The sequence below is a fragment of the Garra rufa genome, chromosome 3 (assembly GCF_049309525.1).
Source record: "Garra rufa chromosome 3, GarRuf1.0, whole genome shotgun sequence".
NCBI classification, from domain to species: Eukaryota; Metazoa; Chordata; class Actinopteri; order Cypriniformes; family Cyprinidae; genus Garra; species Garra rufa.
The window spans coordinates 66,962,366-66,986,406 of NC_133363.1; the positions used below are offsets into that span (position 1 = coordinate 66,962,366).

The 24,041-nt window shown below is 32.8% G+C and overlaps 2 protein-coding genes across 2 annotated transcripts; one reads left to right on the forward strand and one right to left on the reverse strand.

Annotated features, from left to right (window-relative positions):
- Positions 1-1,367: 1,367 nt before the first annotated feature.
- mesd (mesoderm development LRP chaperone) lies at positions 1,368-7,922 on the reverse strand. The gene is made up of 3 exons (XM_073837571.1): positions 7,768-7,922; positions 3,848-4,080; positions 1,368-1,798 (listed from the first exon to the last, which is right to left on the reverse strand). The coding sequence occupies exons 1-3, from the start codon at positions 7,918-7,920 to the stop codon at positions 1,564-1,566; spliced, it is 621 nt and encodes a 206-aa protein (XP_073693672.1). The 5' UTR covers positions 7,921-7,922; the 3' UTR covers positions 1,368-1,563.
- A 3,860-nt stretch (positions 7,923-11,782) lies between these two features.
- Positions 11,783-15,889, forward strand: tlnrd1 (talin rod domain containing 1). The gene has a single exon (XM_073837461.1). The coding sequence runs from the start codon at positions 13,274-13,276 to the stop codon at positions 14,336-14,338; it is 1,065 nt and encodes a 354-aa protein (XP_073693562.1). The 5' UTR covers positions 11,783-13,273; the 3' UTR covers positions 14,339-15,889.
- Positions 15,890-24,041: the final 8,152 nt, after the last annotated feature.

Genomic DNA, 24,041 nt, shown 5'->3' on the forward strand with positions numbered 1-24,041 from the left:
TGAATAAGCGAAATATATCTGACATAAATATCCCAATTAACAGATTTTCAAAACGAAAGGAAAAGACTGAGTGACATATGCTGCTGAGTTTGGTTCATTTTTGTGTGGAGCGGCGCTCTACGAAAAGTTCACGGAAAGGAAACTGAGATGACAGAAATAAAAGTAAATACACTGCAGTTTTAAATGATCTGTATGACCAAAAATGACGGAGTTCTTCCGCTATTCGATTGCGCCGGCGCCTCACGCACACACAGCAATGCAAAAGTTGCAGTCTGTTAATAAGAATAAGATACAGTCAGTCAAATATAGAAACACTGGTAAAATTAAATAGTGCGTACTGCGTAGTACAATCCAAGGAAGTTTGCTCATGTGAGGAGGATGTTTTATAAGCGCATTAAGTACAAATCCTGGTTTACATAACAGTTTGGCATTCAAATAGATCACGAATATGGACACATTTAATTGGATTGATGCCGAATGAGAGAGGTAGGCTGCGTCAGAACAATGTCGTTTGCTTTTAGTTTCGCTTTTACCCTCATTCATTTTGGCTTGTTTAGCAACTTATATTCTTCATTCTTGTTTTGTTCTGAAAACCATAGTAGCTAATAGGCTATTTATTGTGGTTAATGTTTGTACATGCTTTATTTAGCGGTGTTATTTATGAATGTATTAATGCGGTTTGTGCTTATCCGTGTTTAACCTAAACTGCAACGTAACATTAATAGACATAGGCCTACCTAAATAGGTTTTTATAATTTTATGCTAGCTATCCTAAACTTAATGTATAATGAGCAGCTATAAACTTCTATTTTGGCATTTTATAATCTGTGGATATTTTGATGAAAGTAACTCAAAAGTAACTTAAAAGTAGTGTAACGCATTACAATTTAGAGACAGTAAAATTGTAATGTAACTAATTACTTCTAAAAGACAGTAACTAGTAATATATAATGTATTACATTTTGGAAGTAACTTGCACAACACTGGTTACGAGAACAAAGTCGAAATGTTAGGAGAACGAAGTCGGAATGTTACGAGAATAAAGTCGAACTGTTATGAGAAAAACGCTGAACAAAGACGAAAAGACAAAATATTACGAGAACAAAGGCGAAATGTTACCAGAATAAAGTCAGAATGTTCACGTAATATTTCAACTTTATTCTCGTAATATTTTGTCTTTATCCTCGTAATATTTCGACTTTATTCTCATAATGTTTTTTTTTATGTGGCACTAAAATGCAGTCGTAGAGGGTGAGTAAATTTTCCTTTATGGGTGAACTACCCTTCAAGTGCTACACTTTTCTGCATTTACAAATTTTAACGTCAACAAAGTTTGACACCAACTGCAAATAATTCAATGCATGACATGTAATTATAAAAGTGGTTTATTCTTTGATTCAGACGGTGAAAAAATAAGATGAGTTACAGTAAAACAAATCAAAGAAACCAAAACAAAGATTGCTGATTTGACTGGTCAACCTGTGCGGCAAAGTACCTAGTAACACCTGTTAGAGAAACACTCCTTCAGTCCCATTAAGACAATGCGCCTTTGAGGCTCGTGTATCAAAGCTCCTGCTTGCTTTTATTTGCTCGGTTGGCTGCTTTCTTGTCTCCTTTCTTCTTGGTCTCTTTTTGCTCATTCCCCTTGGCAGCTTTCTTGGCGGCTTTCCCAGGGTACACCTGTCCTTCCACAGTCACATCCTCACAGCGGTCCTGAGAGATCAGGAAGTCTTTAACCTCCCAGGCGTAGCTCCCATCACGCAGCATGAAGATGGCACGGTTGGATCCCACCACAAATCTGGTGAGAAAAATACAAACAGTGATTATAGTGATTGGTGATAGAGCATAGAAGAGCATTTCAAGAGAAGGAGAGCTTCAAAATAGTGGGTCGTGACCCAAGAAAGTTGTGATTCAAATCTACTTAAGATCTTTACTAATTAAGCTCTCTACTTATCTTTAAAAAACCTCTCCTAAAAGACTTTGCAATTTCACTTTTCCCAAGAAACAATAAGAAAGTCATTTTACCACATCTCACAATCCATGTTGGAAATTAAATGCAATCAAAATCATTCAAACATTTTTGCAATAAAATTACTGACTCCTTTGTCCTTGCAAGGATAAGTTGCTTAGCTTTTTATATACATATACACAAACAAAAACACACACACACACACACAATTAAATAATAATTTTACACTTTTTGCATAAATTAAAATTACAGCTTGATTTGAAATGGCGCATAAAACGTTTTAAGAAAATAAAAGAATAAAAAACACTTCACTGACACTGTTGCCTGCTTTGCAAAAAAAAAAAAAAGTAAGCTACCTTCTTACAAAAAAACATTAAGAGGCCAATAAAAGAGTACAAAATTTTATATTTTGAATTAATTTTTTTATTTTTTATTTTATGTATTCATTTTATTTTTTTTAGTAATTTAGTGAAGTTTTAGTAATTTTGTTGTGTTTTGTCATTTTTGTAGATTTGTTATAATATTACTTTTTATATATATACACACTTTTTTATTATATAGTTATTCATTTTTATTTTAGTTATCTACAAGTTAAGCTGAATGAAATTAAAAATATACATTGTTTATTTTTGTTTAGTTAACATCTATTTTAATTCAAGTATAACAACAATATAATTAAAAATAACTGTTTCTGTTTATTTCAGTTTTTGTTTGGATTAAAGGTTTAATGTAATAATGTTTTGTGATTAATTTTTATATTAATATTATATTAAAATATATATATATATATATATATATTTTTTTTTTTTTTTTTTTTTTAAATCTAACATAAAAGGTATTTTAAACAAAGTTGCAAAAATTATGAAGTCATGGTAAGATTTAGTCCTAGTATAACAAAATAAAAGGCAGATATTTGTTTTAATAAAAAAATTGCCCCAGGGACATAAAGGTTTCTAAAATTAAATTAAATTAAATAAAACATAATAATTAACAGCATATTTACACTGCTTTTTTAATGAGCATTTTGTCTTGTGTGCCTTTTTTAAATATCTAAATATTGTAAAAACAAGAAAAATTTACTACAAGAACAATTTTAGATATTAAGACAATTCTATACAATATAACTATATTTTGTTATTCTGCAACGCTAGATTCATTCACTAGTTTATACTTAACCAAATGAAATTATCTGCCAGTGCAATATGACAAAATACACTTACTTAGACTGATTCTCTAAGTAACTAACAAGTCAGTTTAGCTTCTCAGATTAATGTCTCCTGAATTTTTAGATATTTCAATAGAAAAAAATTGTCAAAAACGACTAAGTGTACAATTAAGACTTAAAAAAAGACTTGCAAAATAGTTATATTTATTGCACAACAAAAAGAAGACATTAATCTGTAAATTGGTACTGTGCATCAGCTAAATTAAAATTAACTTTCTAAACAAACCATTCCAAGACTTTGTTCAAACAGTTTACTGAACTGAATCAACACTAAACTGACTAGAGCAGAATAATGACACTATTGTCTAGATCTGCTTTACAGCAGAATTTGAATGTCTTATATTTATAGTTTGCATCGTCAATTCTGTTATTCTCACAATTAATATTGTACTTTGAAATAATCTGTATTGCATACAGCGCTATAGAAGCAATGGGGGACTTTTGTTATAATTGCCACTTGGATGAGTGATATAACAGATTATAAACTGTTTTGGAAAACTTTTTTATCCAGCTAGTAATAAATGAGCTCTACCTAACATTCCGGAATAATAAACATGAAACCTGATATCACACAGATATGAGCCTATAATATAAATGCTTTGATATCTGGACACCCTTAAAAGGGACACAACTGCTGGGAATATGGTTGTTACCTCTGAATATCAAAGTTGGCATTGAAGAGGCTTCCCTGCCACAGGCTGGTGATCTCTTCCGTCTCTTTCTCTGTGGGGTTTCCTGACACGGTGGCAAACACCATAAGGGTCCTTCCCTTCTTGGACATCTTCAGGAGATCCTCTGGTTTGGACGCGTCTATTTTAGAGAAGTCGATGGGTGGAGGAGAGCGTTTGTGCTCGGGTAAGTCGCCCTCCTCGATGTCGTCATCTTTCTGTGACAAACAAAAAGATGTCAATGAGAAACACTGAAGAAAAAAGAAAATGTCTTTAAGTTTACTGGCAATATAAATTCTATGATATTTTTCAGCTTATTGAATATATCAAACAGCCTTGCTGTCAAATGCCAACCAAGAAGGGAAAAAGTGATAAAGACATTCTAATTTTAATAAACTTGATTTATTTTCAAATTTAAAATAATATTTCATACTTTAATTTAAAACTTTAAATCCTATAATATTCTATTACTAATTCTCATACATCAAGTATTTAATATTTATAATTTAAAACTGTAAACATCTAAATTTATTTTATAAAAAGATTTATATTTTATAAATATTAAATATTTTCAACCTTTAATCGTTTAGTGTAAATTCAGAATGCAAACATAAGCTGGTAATATTTCAATAGTTAACTTTTACATACATTTTTTAAATGACTGTGATACTATCTGGCTAATTATTGTAAACCATGTTCTTTCAAAGGCAACCTTTGACTCAAGGAGTGTCCTTATAAAATGTGTGAATCTGCTAAACTTTGCAAGATATCCACCAATCACATTTCCCTTTTCATTCCCACGCAATTGTCTGACTGTCTCATTTATCTATCTATCTATCTATCTATTTATCTATCTGAAACATCTGTACATTGTATGCAATATACATGCAAAATAATCATGTTCACTAAAAACTTTTGACTGGTAATGTTTTTTAAAGAGGTCTCTTCTGCTCACCGCCTAAACCAGGGATCACCAAACTCGGTCCTGGAGGGCCGGTGTCCTGCAGAGTTTAGCTCCAACTTGCCTCAACACACCTGCCTGGAAGTTTCAAGTATACATATTAAGACCTTGATTAGCTGGTTCAGGTGTGTTTGATTAGGGTTGGAGCTAAACTCTGTAGGATCGAGTGTGGTGACCCCTGGCCTAAACTCTGGAACAATCTACCTAACACTGTTCAGAAGGCAGACACACTCTGTCAGTTTAAATCTAGATTAAAGACACATCTCTTTAACCTGGCTTACACATAAAACATTAACACATTCCTATAATTCAAATCCGTTAAAGCAGTGGTTTTCAATCCTGGTCCTGGGGACCCACAGCTCTGCACATTTTTGCTCCAACCTTAACCAAATACACCTGATCCAAATCAAGGTTTTCAGGATGACTTGAAACTCCAAGCAGGTGTGAGTTGGAGCTAAACTCTGCAGAGCTGTGGCCCTCCAGGAACTGAGTTTGAGACCTCTGCGTTAAAGGATTGTTAGGCTGCATTAATTAGGTCAGTGGTTCTCAATCCTAGTCCTGGAGGACCCCTTGTCTGCACATTTTGGATGTCTCTCTTATTTAACACACCTGATTGAGATCATCAGCTCATTAGGAGAGAGATCCATGAACTGAACTAACAAGCTGAAGATCTCAATCAGGTGTATTAAATAAGGGAGACATGCAAAATGTACAGAGCAGGGGTCCTCCAAGACTAGGATTGAGAACCACTGAATTAGGTCAACCGGAACCGAAAACACTCGCCATAACACCTGATGTACCCGTTGCATCGTAAAAAGAATGGCATCTACGCTAATATTAGTCTGTTTCATTCTTATTCCGAGGTCACCGTAGCCACCAGACCCAGCCTGTATCCGGATCAGATGGTCACTGCAGTCCCCCGGATCCAGTCCATACCCAGCTCAGATCATGGATCACCACCTAGAGATGACTTCTATAGCCATGAATGTCAACCAGATGAGCTCCAGAGACGGATCATCAATGAAGACCTCGCCAGCCTAGACGGCCATCGGCGCTACACCACGGGAACCTGATGAGTTCTCTACAATCTGACAATGGTACAAACTGCTGGTTTCGTCTGGCCAGAGGAGAACTGGTCCCCCGACTGAGCCTGGTTTCTCCCAAGGTTTTTTTTTTTTTTTTTCTCCATTTCTGTCACCTGTGGAGTTATGGTTCCTTGCCGCTGTCGCCTCTGGCTTGCTCAGTTGGGGACACTTTCCAGTGATGTCCTATACCAGGAGTCCTGGAGGGCCGGTGTCCTACAGAGTTTAGCTCCAACCCTAATCAAACACACCTGAACTAGCTAATCAAGGTCTTAATATGTATACTTGAAACTTCCAGGCAGGTGTGTTGAGGCAAGTTGGAGCTAAACTCTGCAGGACACCGGCCCTCCAGGACTGAGTTTGGTGATCCCTGTCCTATACTATTTGAACTGAACTGGATGATGATATCACTGAATTCATTGATGAACTGCCTTTAACTGAAAATTTATTATTTACAATAATGCGTTACTTACACACTATTGTGCTGTTTAAATACTGTGCAGTTGCTGCTTTGACACAATCTGTATTGTTAAAAGCGCTATACTATACAAATAAAGTTGACTTGACCAATCCTGCAAAGGCAGTAATAGTGTGGATTATTTTTTACTATTTAAAATAAATTTTCTATTTGAATATACTTTAAAATATAATTTATTCCTTTAGCATCATTAGTCCAGTCTTCAGTATCACATGATTCCTACAGAAATGATTCTAATATGCTGATTTTCTGTTTAAGCAACACTTTTTATTATTATTATTATTATTATTATTATCATTATTTTAAAACAGTTGTGAAATTATTTTTCAGGCTTTTTTGATGAATGGAAAGATCTAAAGGTAAGAATTTATCTGAAATAAAAAGCTTTTGTAACATTATACACTATACCAGGGGTTTTCAAACCTGTCCTGGAGCCTCCCCTGCCCTGCACATTTTGTATGTCTCCCTTATTAGGCACACCCAATTCAGGTCTTGCAGTCTCTACTAATGAGCTGATGATTTGAATCAGGTGTATTAGATGAGAGAGACAAGCAAAATGTGCAGGGCAGGGGAGGCTCCAGGACAGGTTTGAAAACCCCTGCACTATACCATTCAAAAGCTTGGAGTCAGTATCATTTTTATAGAATAATAGAAATTAATACTTTTATTTAGCAAGGATGCCTTAAATTGATCAGAGGTGATTATAAAGAGGAATATATTGTTACAAAAGATTTCTATTTCATAAATGCTGTTCTTCTGAACTTTCTATTTCTATCAAAGAAAACCATTAAAAATTCTACTTTTTTTTTTTTTTTTTTTTTTTTTTTTTGAGCAGCAAATCAGAATATTAGAATGATGTCTGAAGGATCATGTGATTGTGTGTAATGATACTAAAAATTCAGCTTTGAGACCACAGGGAAAAAGTACATTTAAAATAACAGTTATTTTAAATAGTAAAAAATATTTCAAAATTTGGATCAAATCAATGCAAGCTTTGTGAGCAGAAGAGACTTCTTTTAAAAACAAAAAATCTTACTGTTCACAAACTTTTGACTGGTTGTGTATACACAGAGAAAACTAAAATATCTATAAGAAAATAAAACAACAGAAAAACATTTGTCACTGTGAAATACACACAAATTAAGCACCGTTTTCGTCAAAATACTAGTTAGGATAATCACTGTTTCTACAAATAAAGTTTTGAGCTGACATTACCATCCAGACACATCAAATAATCTCAAAATTTAATCTGAAACCTCGCCCAACTTAACTTTTTGTGGTTTTGTAGTAGCAAAGATCGTATTTCGGCGGTTACCATGGTGTTTTATAGTAAGAGACACATGACTGAATGACTGCAGCAGTGTGTTCGTGAGTTCGTCCATACCTCCCACTCCTCCAGCAGTCTGGCCATATCCGCATCATTATAATCCCTAATGTCTTTCTTCTTCTTCGGTTTAGTGTCTGTACAATGAACCGATATAAATAACATGAGAAAAAGCAATACTGATACAGTCCTGCAGCTGACGGGAGACGCCATCTTTAAACTTGGAGCTCGCTGATTGGTTGAAATCTTTCCGCTAGTCATGGGTTTCAAGAAGGGGCGTGTCGTCGTGATCACGTGCCCTGCTGAGAGGTTTTTATTTTATTTTTATTTGTTAAACAGAGTAACACAACGTAAAATCATATTAAATCATTACATAATGTAAATAAACACAAAGTTTAATTATATAAACACATGCATCAAATACAAAATACATTAAGAAGAGTTTATGATGCAACGCATGTTTTTGGTTATTTCCTACCCTTGCCTTTCCCCTCTTCAAAAACTTTATTTGCTTTAGCCTGAGTACAAAAACGTATAAAACAAGAACACATACAAAATACAGAGAAAGTTCATGAGTGGGCATGAAAAATAATGAGTTAAAATAAAATAAACATTACATTTGAAACTGGTTGTTTTTAGTTCAGTTTCAATGCATATATTAGGTTATGTTAGTATAATTAGTAGGTTTGCAATACACTTGCATTACCAGTCAAACGTTTTTGAAAGTAAGATTTTTTATGTTTTTAAAGAAGCCTGTATATTTGTTTCAAATTACAGTAAAAACAGTAACATTTTGAAATATTTTTACTATTTAAAAGAACTGCTTTCTATTTGAATATATTTTAAAATGTAATTTATTCCTGTGATTTCAAAGCTGAATTTTTTGCATCCAGTCACAAGATCCTTCAGAAATCATTCTAATATTTCGATTTGCTGCTCAAAAAACATTTATTATTGTTATTATGCTGAAAACAGCGGAGTAGAATTTTTTCAGGTTTCTTTAATGAATAGAAAGTTCAGAAGAACAGCATTTATCTGAAAATAAAAATCTTTTGTAACATTATAAATGTCTTTATTATCACTTTTGATCAATTTAAAGCATCCTTGCTAAATAAAAGTATTTCAAAAATAATAAATATATAAATAAATACTGACTCTAAGCTTTTGAATGGCAATATTACAAAAGCTTTTTATTTCAGATAAATCCCGATCATTGGATGTTTCTATTCATCAAAGAATCCTTAAAAAAATATACTCAACTGTTTTAAATATTGATAATAATAATAAATGTTTCTAGAACAGCAAATCAGCATATTACAATAATTTCTGAAGGATCACGTTTCACTAAAGACTGGAGTAATGATGCTGAAAATGTAGCTTTAATCACAAGAATAAATTGCATTTAGAAATATATTTAAATAGAAAACATTTATTTTAAAAAGTTAAATTTTTCACTATTTTTTGCTGTACTTTGGATCAAATAAATGCAGGCTTGGTGAGCAGAAGAGACCTTTTTAAAAAACTGGAAGTGTATGTAATAATAAAATAGCATGCACTAACTTTGTTTTTGAAAGCTGTTTAAAATCTACAATTAACATTCAAATAAGAAAGCTGTAAGACTTAAAGTTTGTATAAAGTTACTTTTTTCAGTTTTAATTACATGTGCATAATAAATGTTCAATATTTGCAGAAGTGCAGGCATTATAGCTTAACTCCCTTGATGCCAAATTATGAGGTAACAAAATATAATAATATAATTATTTTATGTTTTCTTCCAGCCGGGTCTCTGCAGTGCTTGTTCATGGGACGCATATGAAGTGTGAGGCTCATTCAACAGAATCGGAACTGTTTCCTCTCAGGACACCCCACCCAATGGCACAGTGCCCCGTGCAGCTGTACAACTGACATGCAGTATTCACGGCCTCAGCCCCCAGTTCACATTCAACACACTACGTACACATGCTTTGTGTAATCCAGTAGCTTTATTCTGTCCTCATTTTAATGAGGAATCAGACCAAACAAAGTACATTTGGGATCTACATTGAATATGAAGAACATCTGTTGTTTGAAACTGATAGAGTACAGCAATATCATTGCAGAATGTAATGTCAAGGGTTAAAAATAAGCTAAAAAGGGTATTATATGAATGTTTTCAAAGTATATTTGTAAGTCCTAATAATGCAATATTTAGATTGTCATCATATATGACCCTCTGAGTTGCTGAAAGCCCTTCCCGTGTCCAAAGAGGAGGGTTTTCAGCCTAGCAGCCCCACCCTGTTGATTCTGATTGGCTCCTTCGCACTCCCAATGTCTGCTGTTGTCTAATGAAAAGTATTCTACTGCATTTACGTCATAGTTTTTGCAGCGGTGAATCCGATTTCCCTTCCCAAGATCAATCAGCTGTTTCTAGGCCAACCGTTTGTTTTTATCACCGCGGTAGGGTGAATTTTTTTCTTGCCTACTATTATTTCCATTAGCGTTATAAAGAGTTCTCGCCACAAGTATATACTTACAAACTGAACACCTCCAGTGCAATACAAAAGAGGATGAGTGAAAGCTAATCGAATTAATATTTAACTATTATTTCAAATAAGTACATAAATAAACGTATTAATAAATAAATAAATAAATACACATATATTTGCACAAATTATTTTTAATAAATTGTAAATAAATATAAATAATTTATATAATGGAGCAAAATATATACAATTAAATATATTAAATATATATATATATATATATATATATATATATATATATATATATATATATATACATTTTAGTTCGAATTTATTTTTTAAAAACAATTTGATATTTTTTTTATATAGCCTAATGAAATATAAGCTACTTTAACAGATAGATAAATAAACAAACGACATAATGGAGCAATATATTGCGATTACCCCACAATTTAACCCTTAATGTGTTTGTTTTTATTAATTAACTAATTTATTTATTAATTTAATTACAATGATTAATTCTTATATAATTATTCTCCTTATATATCATGCAAATAAATATAATACAATGTAAATATATGTATACTTAAACAGCACACAACTATTTAGTTCAGAAGACAGATGTTATAAATAAATAAACGTGAATAATAAAATAAATAAATAAATAAATAAATACACGTATATTCACACAAAACAATTTAAATTAAAAACTATAAATAAATATAAATAATTTCTTCAATGAAGCACAATATGTTTTACTTTTTAGCTTTGTTTGTTTATGTTATGTTATGTTATGTTATTTAATATTGATAAATATTTTATTTATATAATGAAATATGTAGTACTCGATAGATAGATGACAATTTAATTCCAATTTAAATTTAAATTTAATTTCAATTCCTGACAATTTAACCCTTAATGTATTTATTTTTTATTAATTTATTTAGTAATTTACTTACAACTATCAATTCGTGTATAATTGTATAATTACATAATATGATATAAATATAATGTAAATGTGACAGAAAATTAATTTAAGGGAAAAAAATCAGTTCAGAAGACAGACGTTATTAATAAATAAATAAATGTGAATAATACATAAATAAATACACATATATTTGCACAAAATTTAAATATATATTTTTTAATTTATTTATTAAACAATAATATGACACAATGGAGCAATACATTGTAATTTCCTGACAATTTAATCCTTAATGTATTTATTTTATTTATTTAGCAATTTATTTACAATTATCAATTCGTATATAATTATTCAATATAAATATAATGTTAATGTGAAAGAAAATTCATTTAGGAAGATCAGAAGACCAACCTTATTAATAAATAAATAAACGGGACTAATATATAAATAAATACACATTTATTTGCACAAAACAATTTAAATAAATATAAACAACTGTAATATTTCTTTCATTTTATTAAACAATTATAAGACACAATAGTGCAATATATTGAAAGTCCCTGACAATTAAACCCTTAATGTATTTATTTTATTTATTTAGTTATTTGATTACAACTATCAATTCGTATATAATTAGTCATCTTATATATAATACAATAGAAATATAATGTAAATGTGAAAGAAATTATTTTAAGGGAAAAAACGACGTTTAAAAGACAAAAACATAAAAACGCCATCGGCGTTTCCGCTAAACTAAACGATAATTCGCTCTATGCCGCTCTGAAAGCGAACATTGTGAAAGTAGTAAATACCCACACGCGAGAGAACCTGTTGGATTTACAGGGAAGCGCAAACCTGGCGGAAAAAACACCAGAAACAAGAAAAAAACTGAAGAAGCCAAAAGGGGGAACAGAAGGAACTTCTCTGGAATTTCTCTTTGGGTGTAACTTTTGCCCTCAGACCGGTAGTTGAGTCTCACATCGGGGCCTCGGGAAACGATGACTGGTGAGGAATGAGCACGACTTCTGGCGCAACTAACGTTACCTTAGAAATATAACCATATCGTTTCAGCGGCTGGGGACTTAAAAGTTGGGATTCCGCCTCGCCGAGCAGGAATAATGGTTGTGGAGTGTATAAAAGTGTCAGAGTTTGGGGGAAGCTAACAGGCTATTCAGCCACACCCTCCCGCCGCTTCCTGATACGCAAGATGTAGCGGGAGACTACAACCGACGAGCGAGAGTCTCACTAGCGAACGGAGTTCGTTATCGTCGCGGAAACCGCGTTAAAACATTCAGCCGAGCGTTCAAACAATGGCAAGCAAAAGCGAAACTATCTGCCACTGGACAACCGTTGCTTTCCTGCTGGAGAGGGCGTGTGGACAATAGATATGCATAAGGAACTGAGTTTGCCCACAGAACCTGGATTGTGTACGAAAAAGAAACGGCTGAAAGTCGTTCGGGAACGTTTTATGAATTTTCGAGGTGTCGTGGGATGATGGTGCAGTGGCGGCGGGACGTCCGCGCGTCTCGCCCTTCGGTCGGCGGGTCAGAAAGACGGTCAATATATCAGCAGCAGCAGCAGCATCACATTGCAGCAGGACATGTATTTAAATGCATGTAATGTGCATGACACGAAGAAAACCTGAAATGACAGATTCCACACAGCAAAAGTAGCGATTCTGGAAGTCAACCTGCACTTTGCCTTCATCTGGGCATCTTCTTGTAACGTTACATGGCACTGCAGTAGCCTTTTTATAAAAAGAGTGTTTTGGTTTCTTTGCATTGTTGGAGCAACATTGACAACCTGTGAAACTGATCAGACTGTAGCCTGCCTTATTTGAGGTAGTTGTGAATTCTATTTTATTTTCAGTTTTTTTTTATCATTACGCACACCTAAAATCAGATTATTTAAACTTTGGGCAATTCAGAGCATTTCATTTGAAGGGATATTTAATATCAGCTCTCATCAGCCAAATATTTTCCGAAAGTACTTCCCTTACTCGTGAAGTTATCAAAGCTGAGTGGACTTTTTCTGAAGGACGTTATTGACTCTTCGGCCAGTTTCAGTCTCGAAGGTGCGGGAATCTTTTTTTACTGAAGAAAATGACCTAAATCACATGTTCGCACGAGAGAACGTACGTTGTGATCTTTATTTTGAACATTAGCGTGACCACACTACTATGGCTAGTAGTGGCTCGGGAAAATCAGATAGTGAGGTTTCTACCAACATCCCTAGCGGCAGCTTGCAACAAAGGAAAAGACTTTCATCCATCTGTGACGCGTGCAAAAGCAAAATGCAGCTGGTGGCTGACCTGCTCCTGTTGTCCAGCGAGACCAGGCCGGTGGTGAACACCGAGGGCATGCCCGTAGCGGAGACGTTCGAGAAATGCCGCGACACGGTGATCGCCCGAACCAAGGAGCTGTCGATTATCGTTCACGATATCCAGAGCCAGCTCAACATGGGGAAGTTCGTGGAGGTCGGAGACCGGCTAGTGGAGATGGGAGACCTGGTGGTCTCGCTGACGGAGTATTCGGCGCACGCCGCGTATTTGGCGGCCGTGGAGATCCCGGGATCGCAAGCTGCCGTTCCCGGGCTGGTGGACCGCTACAAGGTCACCCGTTGCCGGCACGAAGTGGAGCAAACGTGCAACGTTCTGCGCCTGACGGCTCTGGCCGACCTGACGCCGCAGCTCCTTCTGGAAGTGTCGCAGAACATCCTGAAGAACCTCACCACGCTCACGGACGCCTCGTCTCTGGCCAGTGATAAATCTAAGGACAAGTTCGCCAAGGAGCAATTCAAAGCCAGCGTCAAGTGCATGAGCACGAGTGCCACGGCTCTGTTGGCGTGCGTGCGCGAGCTGAAGGCCTGCCCCAGCGAGCTGACCCGCAACCGCTGCGTCCTCTTCAGCGGGCCGCTCGTGCAATCCGTGCACGCCTTGGTGGGTTTCGCCACAGAGCCGCAGTTCCTCGGCAAAGCCGCCAACATCACCACCGAGGGCAAAGGGGTGCAAACGGCCGTTCTGGGTGGCGCCATGAGCGTGGTTTCGGCCTGCGTGCTCCTGACCCAGGGCCTCAGGGATATTTCCCAACATCCAGAGAACAGCTCCCAGATGCCCATCTACCGGGAGCGGCTGCGGAACTCTGCATGCGCCGTTTCGGACGGATGCACACTCCTGTCTCAGGCACTAAGGGAACGATCCTCACCTAGAACTTTACCGCCAGTTAACTCTCATTCTGTGAATTAAAACTCCTCCCCAGCACGTTATTTTGAAGTACCAAAGAATCTAATCAGGTTTACACTGCAAAAAATGCTTTTCTTAGATTTTTTTTTGCCTTGTTTCCAGCCAAAATATCTAAAAATTCTTAAATCAAGAAGGATTTTCTTGATGAGTAAAGATTATTTTCTTGTTTTCAGAAAAAAAACGAGTCAAAATAAGTGCGTTTTTGCTTGGAACAAGCAAAATAATCTGCCAGTGGGGTAAGCAAAAAAATCTTATTTCAAACAGAAAACAAGATTATTTTTCTTACCCCATTGGCAGATTATTTAGCTTGTTTCAAGCAAAAAGGCACTTAATTTTGACTTGTTTTTTCTGAAAACAAGACAAAAATGTTTACACTTTAATTTTTAGATATTTTGGCTGGAAACAAGACAAAAAATTAAGTAACAAAAGCATTTTTTGCAGTATAACCCCGCATACGTTCTTAAAAATAAAGGTTCTGTATAGATTTTTCACAGCGATTACATTGAAGAACCATTTTAGGTTCCAAAAAAGAACCTTCCTAAAATTTTTAAAAATCTATCCCCCGGTTTCACAAACAAGGCTTAAGTCTAGTCCTAGACTAAAATGTAAGTCTGAGCTGTTTCAGCTGAAAGAAACTTGCACTGACTGATCTTAAAATATATCTGTGCTTTTGTTTTACATTAGATTTACATTTAGTAATTTTTCAGACACTTTTATCCAAAGCGACTTACTAATGAGGACAACGGAAGCAAACAAAATCAACAAAAGAGTCTTTAGATGCATACCATGCTTTTTTCTAAGGCACATTTATAAAACTTACCTAAATGTCCTAATTGAACAAGTCTAAGCTCTGTCTGTGAAACCCGGCCTAAAGAACCTAAGTTTCATTGGCTGTCCCAAATAAGAGCCTTTATTTTTAAAAGTGTATAGTGAGAATAAATGTAGTGTTCATACATCTAAATTAACTTTTCTCGGCAGTCGGCTTTACTCGAGGTCACGTTTGTAGGTTTTTCTCAAACTGGATGTGACTGGGGAAGAAGTAGCTTTTACTAAAACTGACAACTTTAGCGAAATCTCTGTCGGTTGAGAATATAATATGGCCAAAAGCGGTCGCTACAACAGAAGCCTTAAAATGAAACTGAAAGTCTTTACCTCAGTGTTTAGCTGAATGGATGTCATTGAGATTTGTAGAAATCATCAGCATCGTAATGTTCGTATTCCATGTGTGAATTTGTAATGAGTAAAAGCTGCTGTGAGTGTGTGCCATAGGTTTTACACTATTTACAAGACTTACAATTATATTTTAATGTGCTGTGTTTTTCCCCCCCTTTACCCACGCCCTCATTTTTTTTTTTTTTATCATGCATGTACTGGAGTATTTATTTCAAGTAATTAAAAATGTTGTTTCTCATAACTGTTATTGTCCGACATCTCAGTCAAAAGATTAAAATACTTGACTATTTTAAATCTACGAAAGAGGCCGAACATTTTCACTGGATGAGCAAAACGTCAAAATATATGTTTAGAGCGAATTAATCTTGCGGTTTATTATGAAAGATGCATCCTAGCACTAGAAATCTGAAAAAGAAATGCATCTGATTTTCAGCTTTTCTTTCACTAAACAGGTGGATTGAAGTTAAACCTAATAATCCTGGCGCCTTTGAAGGGCTTTTTAACGCAGAAGCTTCTTTGACTAGTTCCTGATGTGTTCCATTTGTTATCATAGTCCTCGATAAGCCTCCTGCTACCTTCATCTGAGTGTTTGAAGTCTGGAATGTTTATCTCTGCCGCCGCACATCTTATGTGTAGCAGTTTATCCCACAGATTTCCTGTACAGAAAACCAGTGATTAGTCCATTATTGCAAGACACGCTGGCATTTTTAAGAGTTTTGTCAGATATCAGTGTTAAAGTATTTATATCAGCTATAAGTATTTGTAAAATCTTAAAGTATTTTTTCATTTTTTATAGTTAGGGAAGCCTACATTAAGCTAAATCTCACTACTAAATATGTCAAGAACATGTTGTGTCATATTGTACCCAAAAATCTAAAGAAAAAAACCTTACAATGTTCTTACATTTATTTGCTGTTAATTGTTATCTATTGTGAATTTTTGCATCGTTGACACAACTGTCATGCACAAATATATTGTAAATGATATATGTTATTACATATATACAGTGTTTATATTATACCCCACAAAAATATTTTTTCCTAAAGAATTTTTTCTTATATTTTCTTATATATAGGAATCTGTGAAATGTTAATTATTTTACCAAAATAAGAGAGATCATACAAAATGCATGTTTTTTGTTTGTTTTTTTCAATTTAGTACTGACCTGAATAAGATATTTCACATGAATTGCGTTTACATATAGTTACATATAAGAGAAAATAATAGTTGAATTTATAAGAATGACCCCGTTCAAAAGTTTACATACGCTTGATTCTTAATACTCTGTTGTTACCTGAATGATCCACAGCTGTTTTTTTTTTTTTTTTTTAGTGATTCATGAGTTCCTTGTTTGTATTGAACAGTTCAACTGCCCGCTGTTCTTCAGAAAAATCCTTCAGGTCTCACTAATTCTTTGGTTTTTCAGCATTTTGTGCATTTGAACCCTTTTCATCAATGACTGTATGATTTTGAGATCTCTTTTCACACTGAGGACAACTGAGGGACTCATATGCAACTATTACATAATGTTCAAACACTCACTGATGCTCCAGAAGGTAACATTAAGAGCTGGGGGTGAAAACTTTTGAAAATAATGAAGATGGTGTACATTTTTCTTATTTTGCCTGAATGTTGTATTTTTTTCATTGAGTACCGCTCTTCAAAAGCTACAGAAGATACTTATATGTTTCCCAGAAGACGTTGTTTTTCCTTCTAGAACATCAGTGAGCGTTTGAACCTTCTGTAATAGTTGCATATGAGTCCCTCGGTTGTCCTCAGTGTGAAAATATGGATCTCAAAATCATAGAGTCATTGTTGGAATAAGTTCAAATTCACAAAAATGCTGAAAAACCAAAGACTTTGTGGGATCTGAAGAATATTTCTGAATTTAAACAGGCAGTTTAACTGTTCAGGACAAACAAGGGACTCATGAACAACTATAATGGGGAAAAAAAAGTGGTGGATTCAGGTAAGAACAGTATTAAGAATCAAGTGTATGTACACTTTTGAACAGGGTCATTTTTATGAATTCTATTATTTTCTTTTCTTTTGTGGACTATATGTAAACATCTTTTATGTGAAACGTCTTATTCAGGTCAGTACTAACATGCATTTTGTACAATCTCTTATTTTGGTAAAATAATTAACATTTTGCAGAAAACTTTTGACTTCAACTGTATATATAGTATTAATATTGTACCAGATTTTTTTCTTGTGCCTATGCCTAATTTTTGCATTAATGTGTAAAAAGCTATTTGTGACCCTGGACCACAAAACCAGTCATAAGGTTAAATTTTACAAAACTGAGATATATACATCATATGAAAGCTCAATAAATAAACTTTCTATTGATATGTGGTTTGTTAGGATAAGACAATATTTGGCCGAGATACATCTATTTGAAAATCTAGAATCTAAGGGTGCAAAAAAATCTAAATACTGAGAAAATCACCTTTAAAGTTCTCCAAATTAAGTTCTTAACAATGCATATTACTATTCAAAAATTACATTTTGATATATTTATAGTAGGAATTTTACAAAAAATCTTCATGGAACATGATCTTTACTTAATTTCCTAATGATTTTTGGCATAAAAGAAAAATCAATAATTTTGACCCATACCATGTATTTTTGGCTATTGCTACAAATATACCCCAGCGACTTAAGACTGGTTTTGTGGTCCAGGGTCACATATATTACATAGATAGCATTTGAGATATAATTTAAAAATTCTGAAAGTAGTTTTAGTCATTATCTAACTATATTTTAAACTTTAATCTGATTTAAAGAGAATTCCTGAAAAAAGTAACATTACAATAGTGAGAATTTGGCCTTGTTGTGCTTAATTATGATTTTTTTTTTTTTTTAATGATTATCACTAACAATGTTTTCGTTTGATTTCTGAGGTAAAATGTGGCGGTCGCATGTTTTCGTGATACTAAAATCCTGCTAATTTGGCATTGTAACTAGTGTTGTAACAGTCAAACCCCCTGACCTTTCCTGTCAAACTCTCTTCATGCTGAAAAGCAAAAAACTCTTGCTGCACAACAGGAAGCCAAATGACCTCTTCTATCAGGAGACACTTCCTTCACAGCACAAAATGTCGGAGAAATAATTTCAACCCAGGTTTCGCCCATTTCCTGCTAAAAGGAGAGAAGTGCAAACTCTTCCCGGTCCTATTATGCAAGTGGTTCCCCTCGTGTGCTGTGAGGGTCTGTCTCTTTTCCCCCAGTCTCCCGGTATCCTGTTTCAGATTCATTATTATCAATGTAAACACCTCACCCTCAAAAGCAGGCAGACGTACGGGTGATGTGGGAGAAGGAGACGTCAGGAATGTTCAGGGAAAGCTCTATATCTGCACAGACAAAGTCATTATTGTCAATCAGTGTAGATATAAATACATCATGGATTAGATGTGAGCAATATTTGGCCAGGCAAAGCTCACCAATCTTCTCAACACATCACATGATTTGAGTTGCTTTGGAAGAAAGTGTCTGCTAAACGAATAAATGTAAAGGTTTATTCATGCCTGTGGCAATCTAATATAAACTCCCACACCTTTTGGTCTAATCTTTAGAACTTTAGAGCGCATTGGATTTGTTCTGGTAGCATTAAGACCTTGTTATTCATTTGAGACCTAATAAGATGCAAGTGGCGAGGGTAGAATGACTCTCAGCTCATAAATTATGGAAAAACCTTATCAAATGGCAGACATTGGCGTCTAGTTAACATGCTGCCTCAGGGCTAGAGCATCATGTGAGGGGAATTTATAGTCGATGCACTTTATTTTGTACACTCAATGAATAAATGAATACATAACAATTAAATGCAATTATATTTATATATAGTAGGCGAGACACTGCAGGTGAATAGAGTAAAAAATTTAACTAATAGTTATCGCCTTACTTACTCAACTGATCGATTGCTTTGATAGTTGCAAACATTTTTTGTATTACACGTTTTTTAAAATGTTAGGTTTGAATATACAAATGAGGCATTATTTGATGAAATATGAGCTAATTTGCATACATTCCTAGTACAAAAAATCCGAACACTGGATGAAGTCATTTTCAAAGTTCTTGGATATGTTAGAGTCAAAAGTTTTTACAGAGGGAATTTTGAGTATCTCAACATAATTCAGACAATTCTTTTTTTTTTTTAATTTTTGGGGGAATAAAATGTATAAAATCAAGCAAATTATATATGTGACCCTGGACCACAAAACCAGTCATAAGGTTAAATTTGACAAAATTTGACAAAATATGAAAGCTCAACAAATAAGCTTTCTATTGATGTATGGTTTGTTAGGATCGGACAATATTTGACTGAGATACATCTATTTGAAATCAGAAATCTGAGGATGCAAAAAAATCAAAAAGACTGAGAAAATCACCTTTAAAGTTGTCCAAATTAGGTTCTTAACAATGCATATTACAAATCAAAAATTACATTTTGATATGTTTACAGTAGGAATTTTACAATGGAACATGAACTTTACTTAATTTCTCAATGATTTTTGGCATAAAAGAAAAATCAAAAATTTTGACCCATGCAATGTATTTTTGGCTATTGCTACAAACAAACCCCAGCGACTTAAGACTGGTTTTGTGGTCCAGGGTCACATATGATCAAATCCCTCTGTGAAAACCTTCAGGATATAGACAGGAATAAATATGTAAAGTGCTACTGAAGTGGAGATTTATGGCTCAGTGTAGGAGAAAAAACTCATTTTGAGAAAACGGCCTTTAAAAATATGTCTTGTAATTGAAATCTATTGACACAAATAGATAAAGTGCTATAAAAGAAACACTTAACAGTGTCTTTTGGATGTTTTCTTTCCTCTAGTCTGAAAAAACACTTTATAAAAAAAAAAAAAAAAAAAGCCCAAAATCTCAAATTTGTTAGGTGCATGAAAAAACAGTGTTTTGCCTGCAGTGTCTCCCCTTAACATTACATCTAGAATTATTTATTAAATGATTAAATTGTCATTCAAAACACAGTTATATATGATTGATATAGTAAATCAAGAATTTTATTACATATATGTGACCCTGGAGCACAAAACCAGTCATAAGGGTCAGTTGATTTATACATCATCTAAATAAATAAGCTTTCCATTGATGTAGGGTTTGATAGGATAGGACAATATTTGGCTGAGATACAACTATTTGAAAATCTGAAATCTGAGGGTGCAAAAAAATCGAAATATTGAGAAAAGAAATATTGTCAAAATGAAGTTCTTAACAATGCATATTACTAATCAAACATTGCGTTTTGATATATCAATGGTAGGAAATTTACAAAATATCTTCATGGAACATTATCTTTAATTAATATCCTAATGATTTTTGGCACAAAAGAAAACTTGATCATTTGGATCCATACAATGTATTTTTGGCTATTGCTACAAATATACCCATGCCACAGTTTTTTTTTTTTTTTTTTTTGTGGTCCAGGGTCATATATAGTATTTGTATAGCCAAATATAATTAAAATGATGATAATACTTATAAAGTCAATATAAAAAAAAAACAATAATAAATGCATTTTAAAAATGTTATGTTATGATTTAAATAAAATCAAGTAGATGCAAATATTTAATAATAAACTTGAAAACAATAAACTTGGCAATAAACAATAAAATGTGTAATTCAAAACTTAAAGAGAATTGTAGGAAAAATGTAACATTACAATATTTTAACTTTATGGTGTTGCCCTTTTCTGTCCTATCCACTACACTATTTTTTTATTTAATTAAATCACTAAAATAAAATAATAAATATTATAAAATATTATTTATTAAAATGACATTAAATTAGGATCTATCGATTTCAATTGTATCTATTTGAATTACACATTTTTAATAAACTAATAAAAAATGTTTAAGTTTATTGTTTTCAAGTTTATTATGAACTATTTGCATCTACTTGATTTTATTTAAATCATAAAATTAAAATTTTAAAATGCATTTATTCAGGTGGATTGGATTCAGCATAAATCTCTTCTGTTTGAAAAGTATTTATTCTGTTAAAAAGTAAATATAATAATAATTATTATTATTATAATTATGCTATATTGTATTATTACAAATTTTGGTTTAAACCTTTTTTTTCAGGTGTGGAAATTCCCTGATATTTTCAGGACCTCCAAAGTTTAAGCTTAAAGTCATGTTTAATATTTAATTTAATGTAAAAATGGTTTAATATGGTTATGCACATGGTCGATATATGGCTAGCTCTGGAACAAGCAATATTCAGTTTGATCGAATGTGTAAGATTGAAACAAACTGGATTTATTTATGATAAGCATATAAATCTGGTTATTGTGTATTTAAAACACATTCAGTTTATTAGCAGTCAATGGTTTGTTAGGAATATATTTGGCTGAGATACAACTATTTGAAATTCAGGAATCTGAGGGTGCAAAAAAATCAAAATATTGAGAAAATTGCCTTTGAAGTTTTAATGAAAAAAGTTTAAAGTTAGGTCTCCATTTTCTGCTTAAACTGTCTTAAATCTGCTAATATAGAGAAGTTATGGCTACAAATTTGAGAAGGTTTGATGTTGAAGACTTAAGTATGAGAATTTAAATAGACTACATCCTTGATAAAACCTTGGTTACCCATGTAGGTTTAGGTTTAGTGTGTCAAACAACAGCTGTGCTCTTGGTCACAAGTGACGTCTCTTGGAAACCGAGGCCAAATGTCAGCATTGTGTGATTTGATACCGACGGTATCAGATGTCCCTTCGGCTCACATAAAACACACACCCTGGTCATTGTGCCAACGTTTGCAAAGGGCAGGTCACATTTCATTTTCAGCATTTCACTGAATCTGCATCACAGTTGGTAAATATTGAAATGTTTTGCTAATAACTGCTTAAAGGTCATATATCAAAATGTTTACACAGTGGCTTAGTAACAGAGAATACATTCACAGGTGATATATACTCAATTTACAGTTGGCACAAAATAATATGAGGTTAGAGAGAACTTGAGGCGTTTAACTAATTTGTTCTAAACCACAAATATTTTTAGGAACAAAACAGTGTAAACACTTGTGATGCTGACATTGTTTCAAGATCCTTAAAATAACTAGTAATTTTCCTATTTATTGTGAAAATGAATGTGCAAAAAAAACTATTGACAAACAGAAAAACATCATTACATTCACATATACAACATACTATATTAAAAGCACAGCTATGTGACTTACATTAAAATCAATTTAGTTAAAGACTTTACTTAAAATGTAAAAAAAAAAAAATATTTGAAATGTTCTGTTACAGTTAGACCTATTAAAAATGATGGCATTACTGTTGAATGACTATATTTAGATTTTAAAAAGTAAATTTTTAAAAATGAAATAAATACATTATTTAAAATTATCTTTAAAAATACATATTCAAAATAATGTCTTTATGTGCTTTCTATATTATTTTGGAGATTCAGTTTGAAAATATATTTATGATTGCAAAGCATGCAGGAACAATTAATCTTGACTAATTAAATATGTAAATAAAAAATAAATGTGCAAAATATTTTTTAGCTACTTAAAATTGCTCTCTCTCTCTCTCTCTCTCTCTCTCTCTCTCTATATATATATATATATATAATAAAATAATTTCTAAATATATATATATATATATATATATATTAAAATAATTTCTAAAATCGCACTATATATAAATAATGAAAAATGTTAATTACTTTTTTAAAATTGCACAATATATATCTATTTATAATACTCATATAATAACATATAATGAAATTTTTTTTATTGCTTTTCTAAAATCGCACATATATACACATATAAATAATGAAAAATGTTAAATACTTTTTAATAAAATTATTTGTAAAATAACTATATATATATATATATATATATATATATATATATATAATTTCTAAAATCGCACTATATATAAATAATGAAAAATGTTAATCACTTTCTAAAAATTGCACAATATTTAAACACAAAATAAAAAAATTGCACAAAATATAAAATAATTTCTAAAATAAAAATATAATAAAAAAAATTCTAAAATCACACTATATATAATGATCCAAAATTTTGACTTTGGGGAAAATTAGCACTTTCTGGAAAATTAAGCTTAACATATTATAAATGAATAATATTAATATTAATAAGTTAAGCTTAATTTTCCAAAACGTGCTAATTTAAAAGTCTACGTTTTGGTCGTTTTGGTCAAATCATTTGCACACCTGTAATAATTCAAAACATTTTAAAAAATTGCACATTTAATAATATAATTTAAATAAAACCTTTTTTTAAATTATTATTTTCAGGTGTGAAAATTGCCATTTGATGGACTTTATAAAATTAGGACATTCTGGACAATGTAGCATAACTTATATATAAATAAATTTAACTTATTATTATTATTATTAATTTATAATATGCATTATATTACATATGTATATATATATATATATATATATATATAATCCTGATGCTCAATTGATTTCTTGAAGTAAGTGCCAATGGAAATGTATCTTTTAATATATATATAGC

Bases quoted from the DNA above. Each gene is read 5' to 3' on its own strand.
- tlnrd1 (XM_073837461.1), top strand. From the start codon at position 13,274: ATGGCTAGTAGTGGCTCGGGAAAATCAGATAGTGAGGTTTCTACCAAC.
- mesd (XM_073837571.1), bottom strand. From the start codon at position 7,920: ATGGCGTCTCCCGTCAGCTGCAGGACTGTATCAGTATTGCTTTTTCTC. The intron at 4,081-7,767 runs GTATGGACGAAC...TGTTTGTCACAG, and splicing joins GACTGCTGGAGGAGTGGGAG to AAAGATGACGACATCGAGGA. The intron at 1,799-3,847 runs GTAACAACCATA...TTTTCTCACCAG, and splicing joins GCCAACTTTGATATTCAGAG to ATTTGTGGTGGGATCCAACC.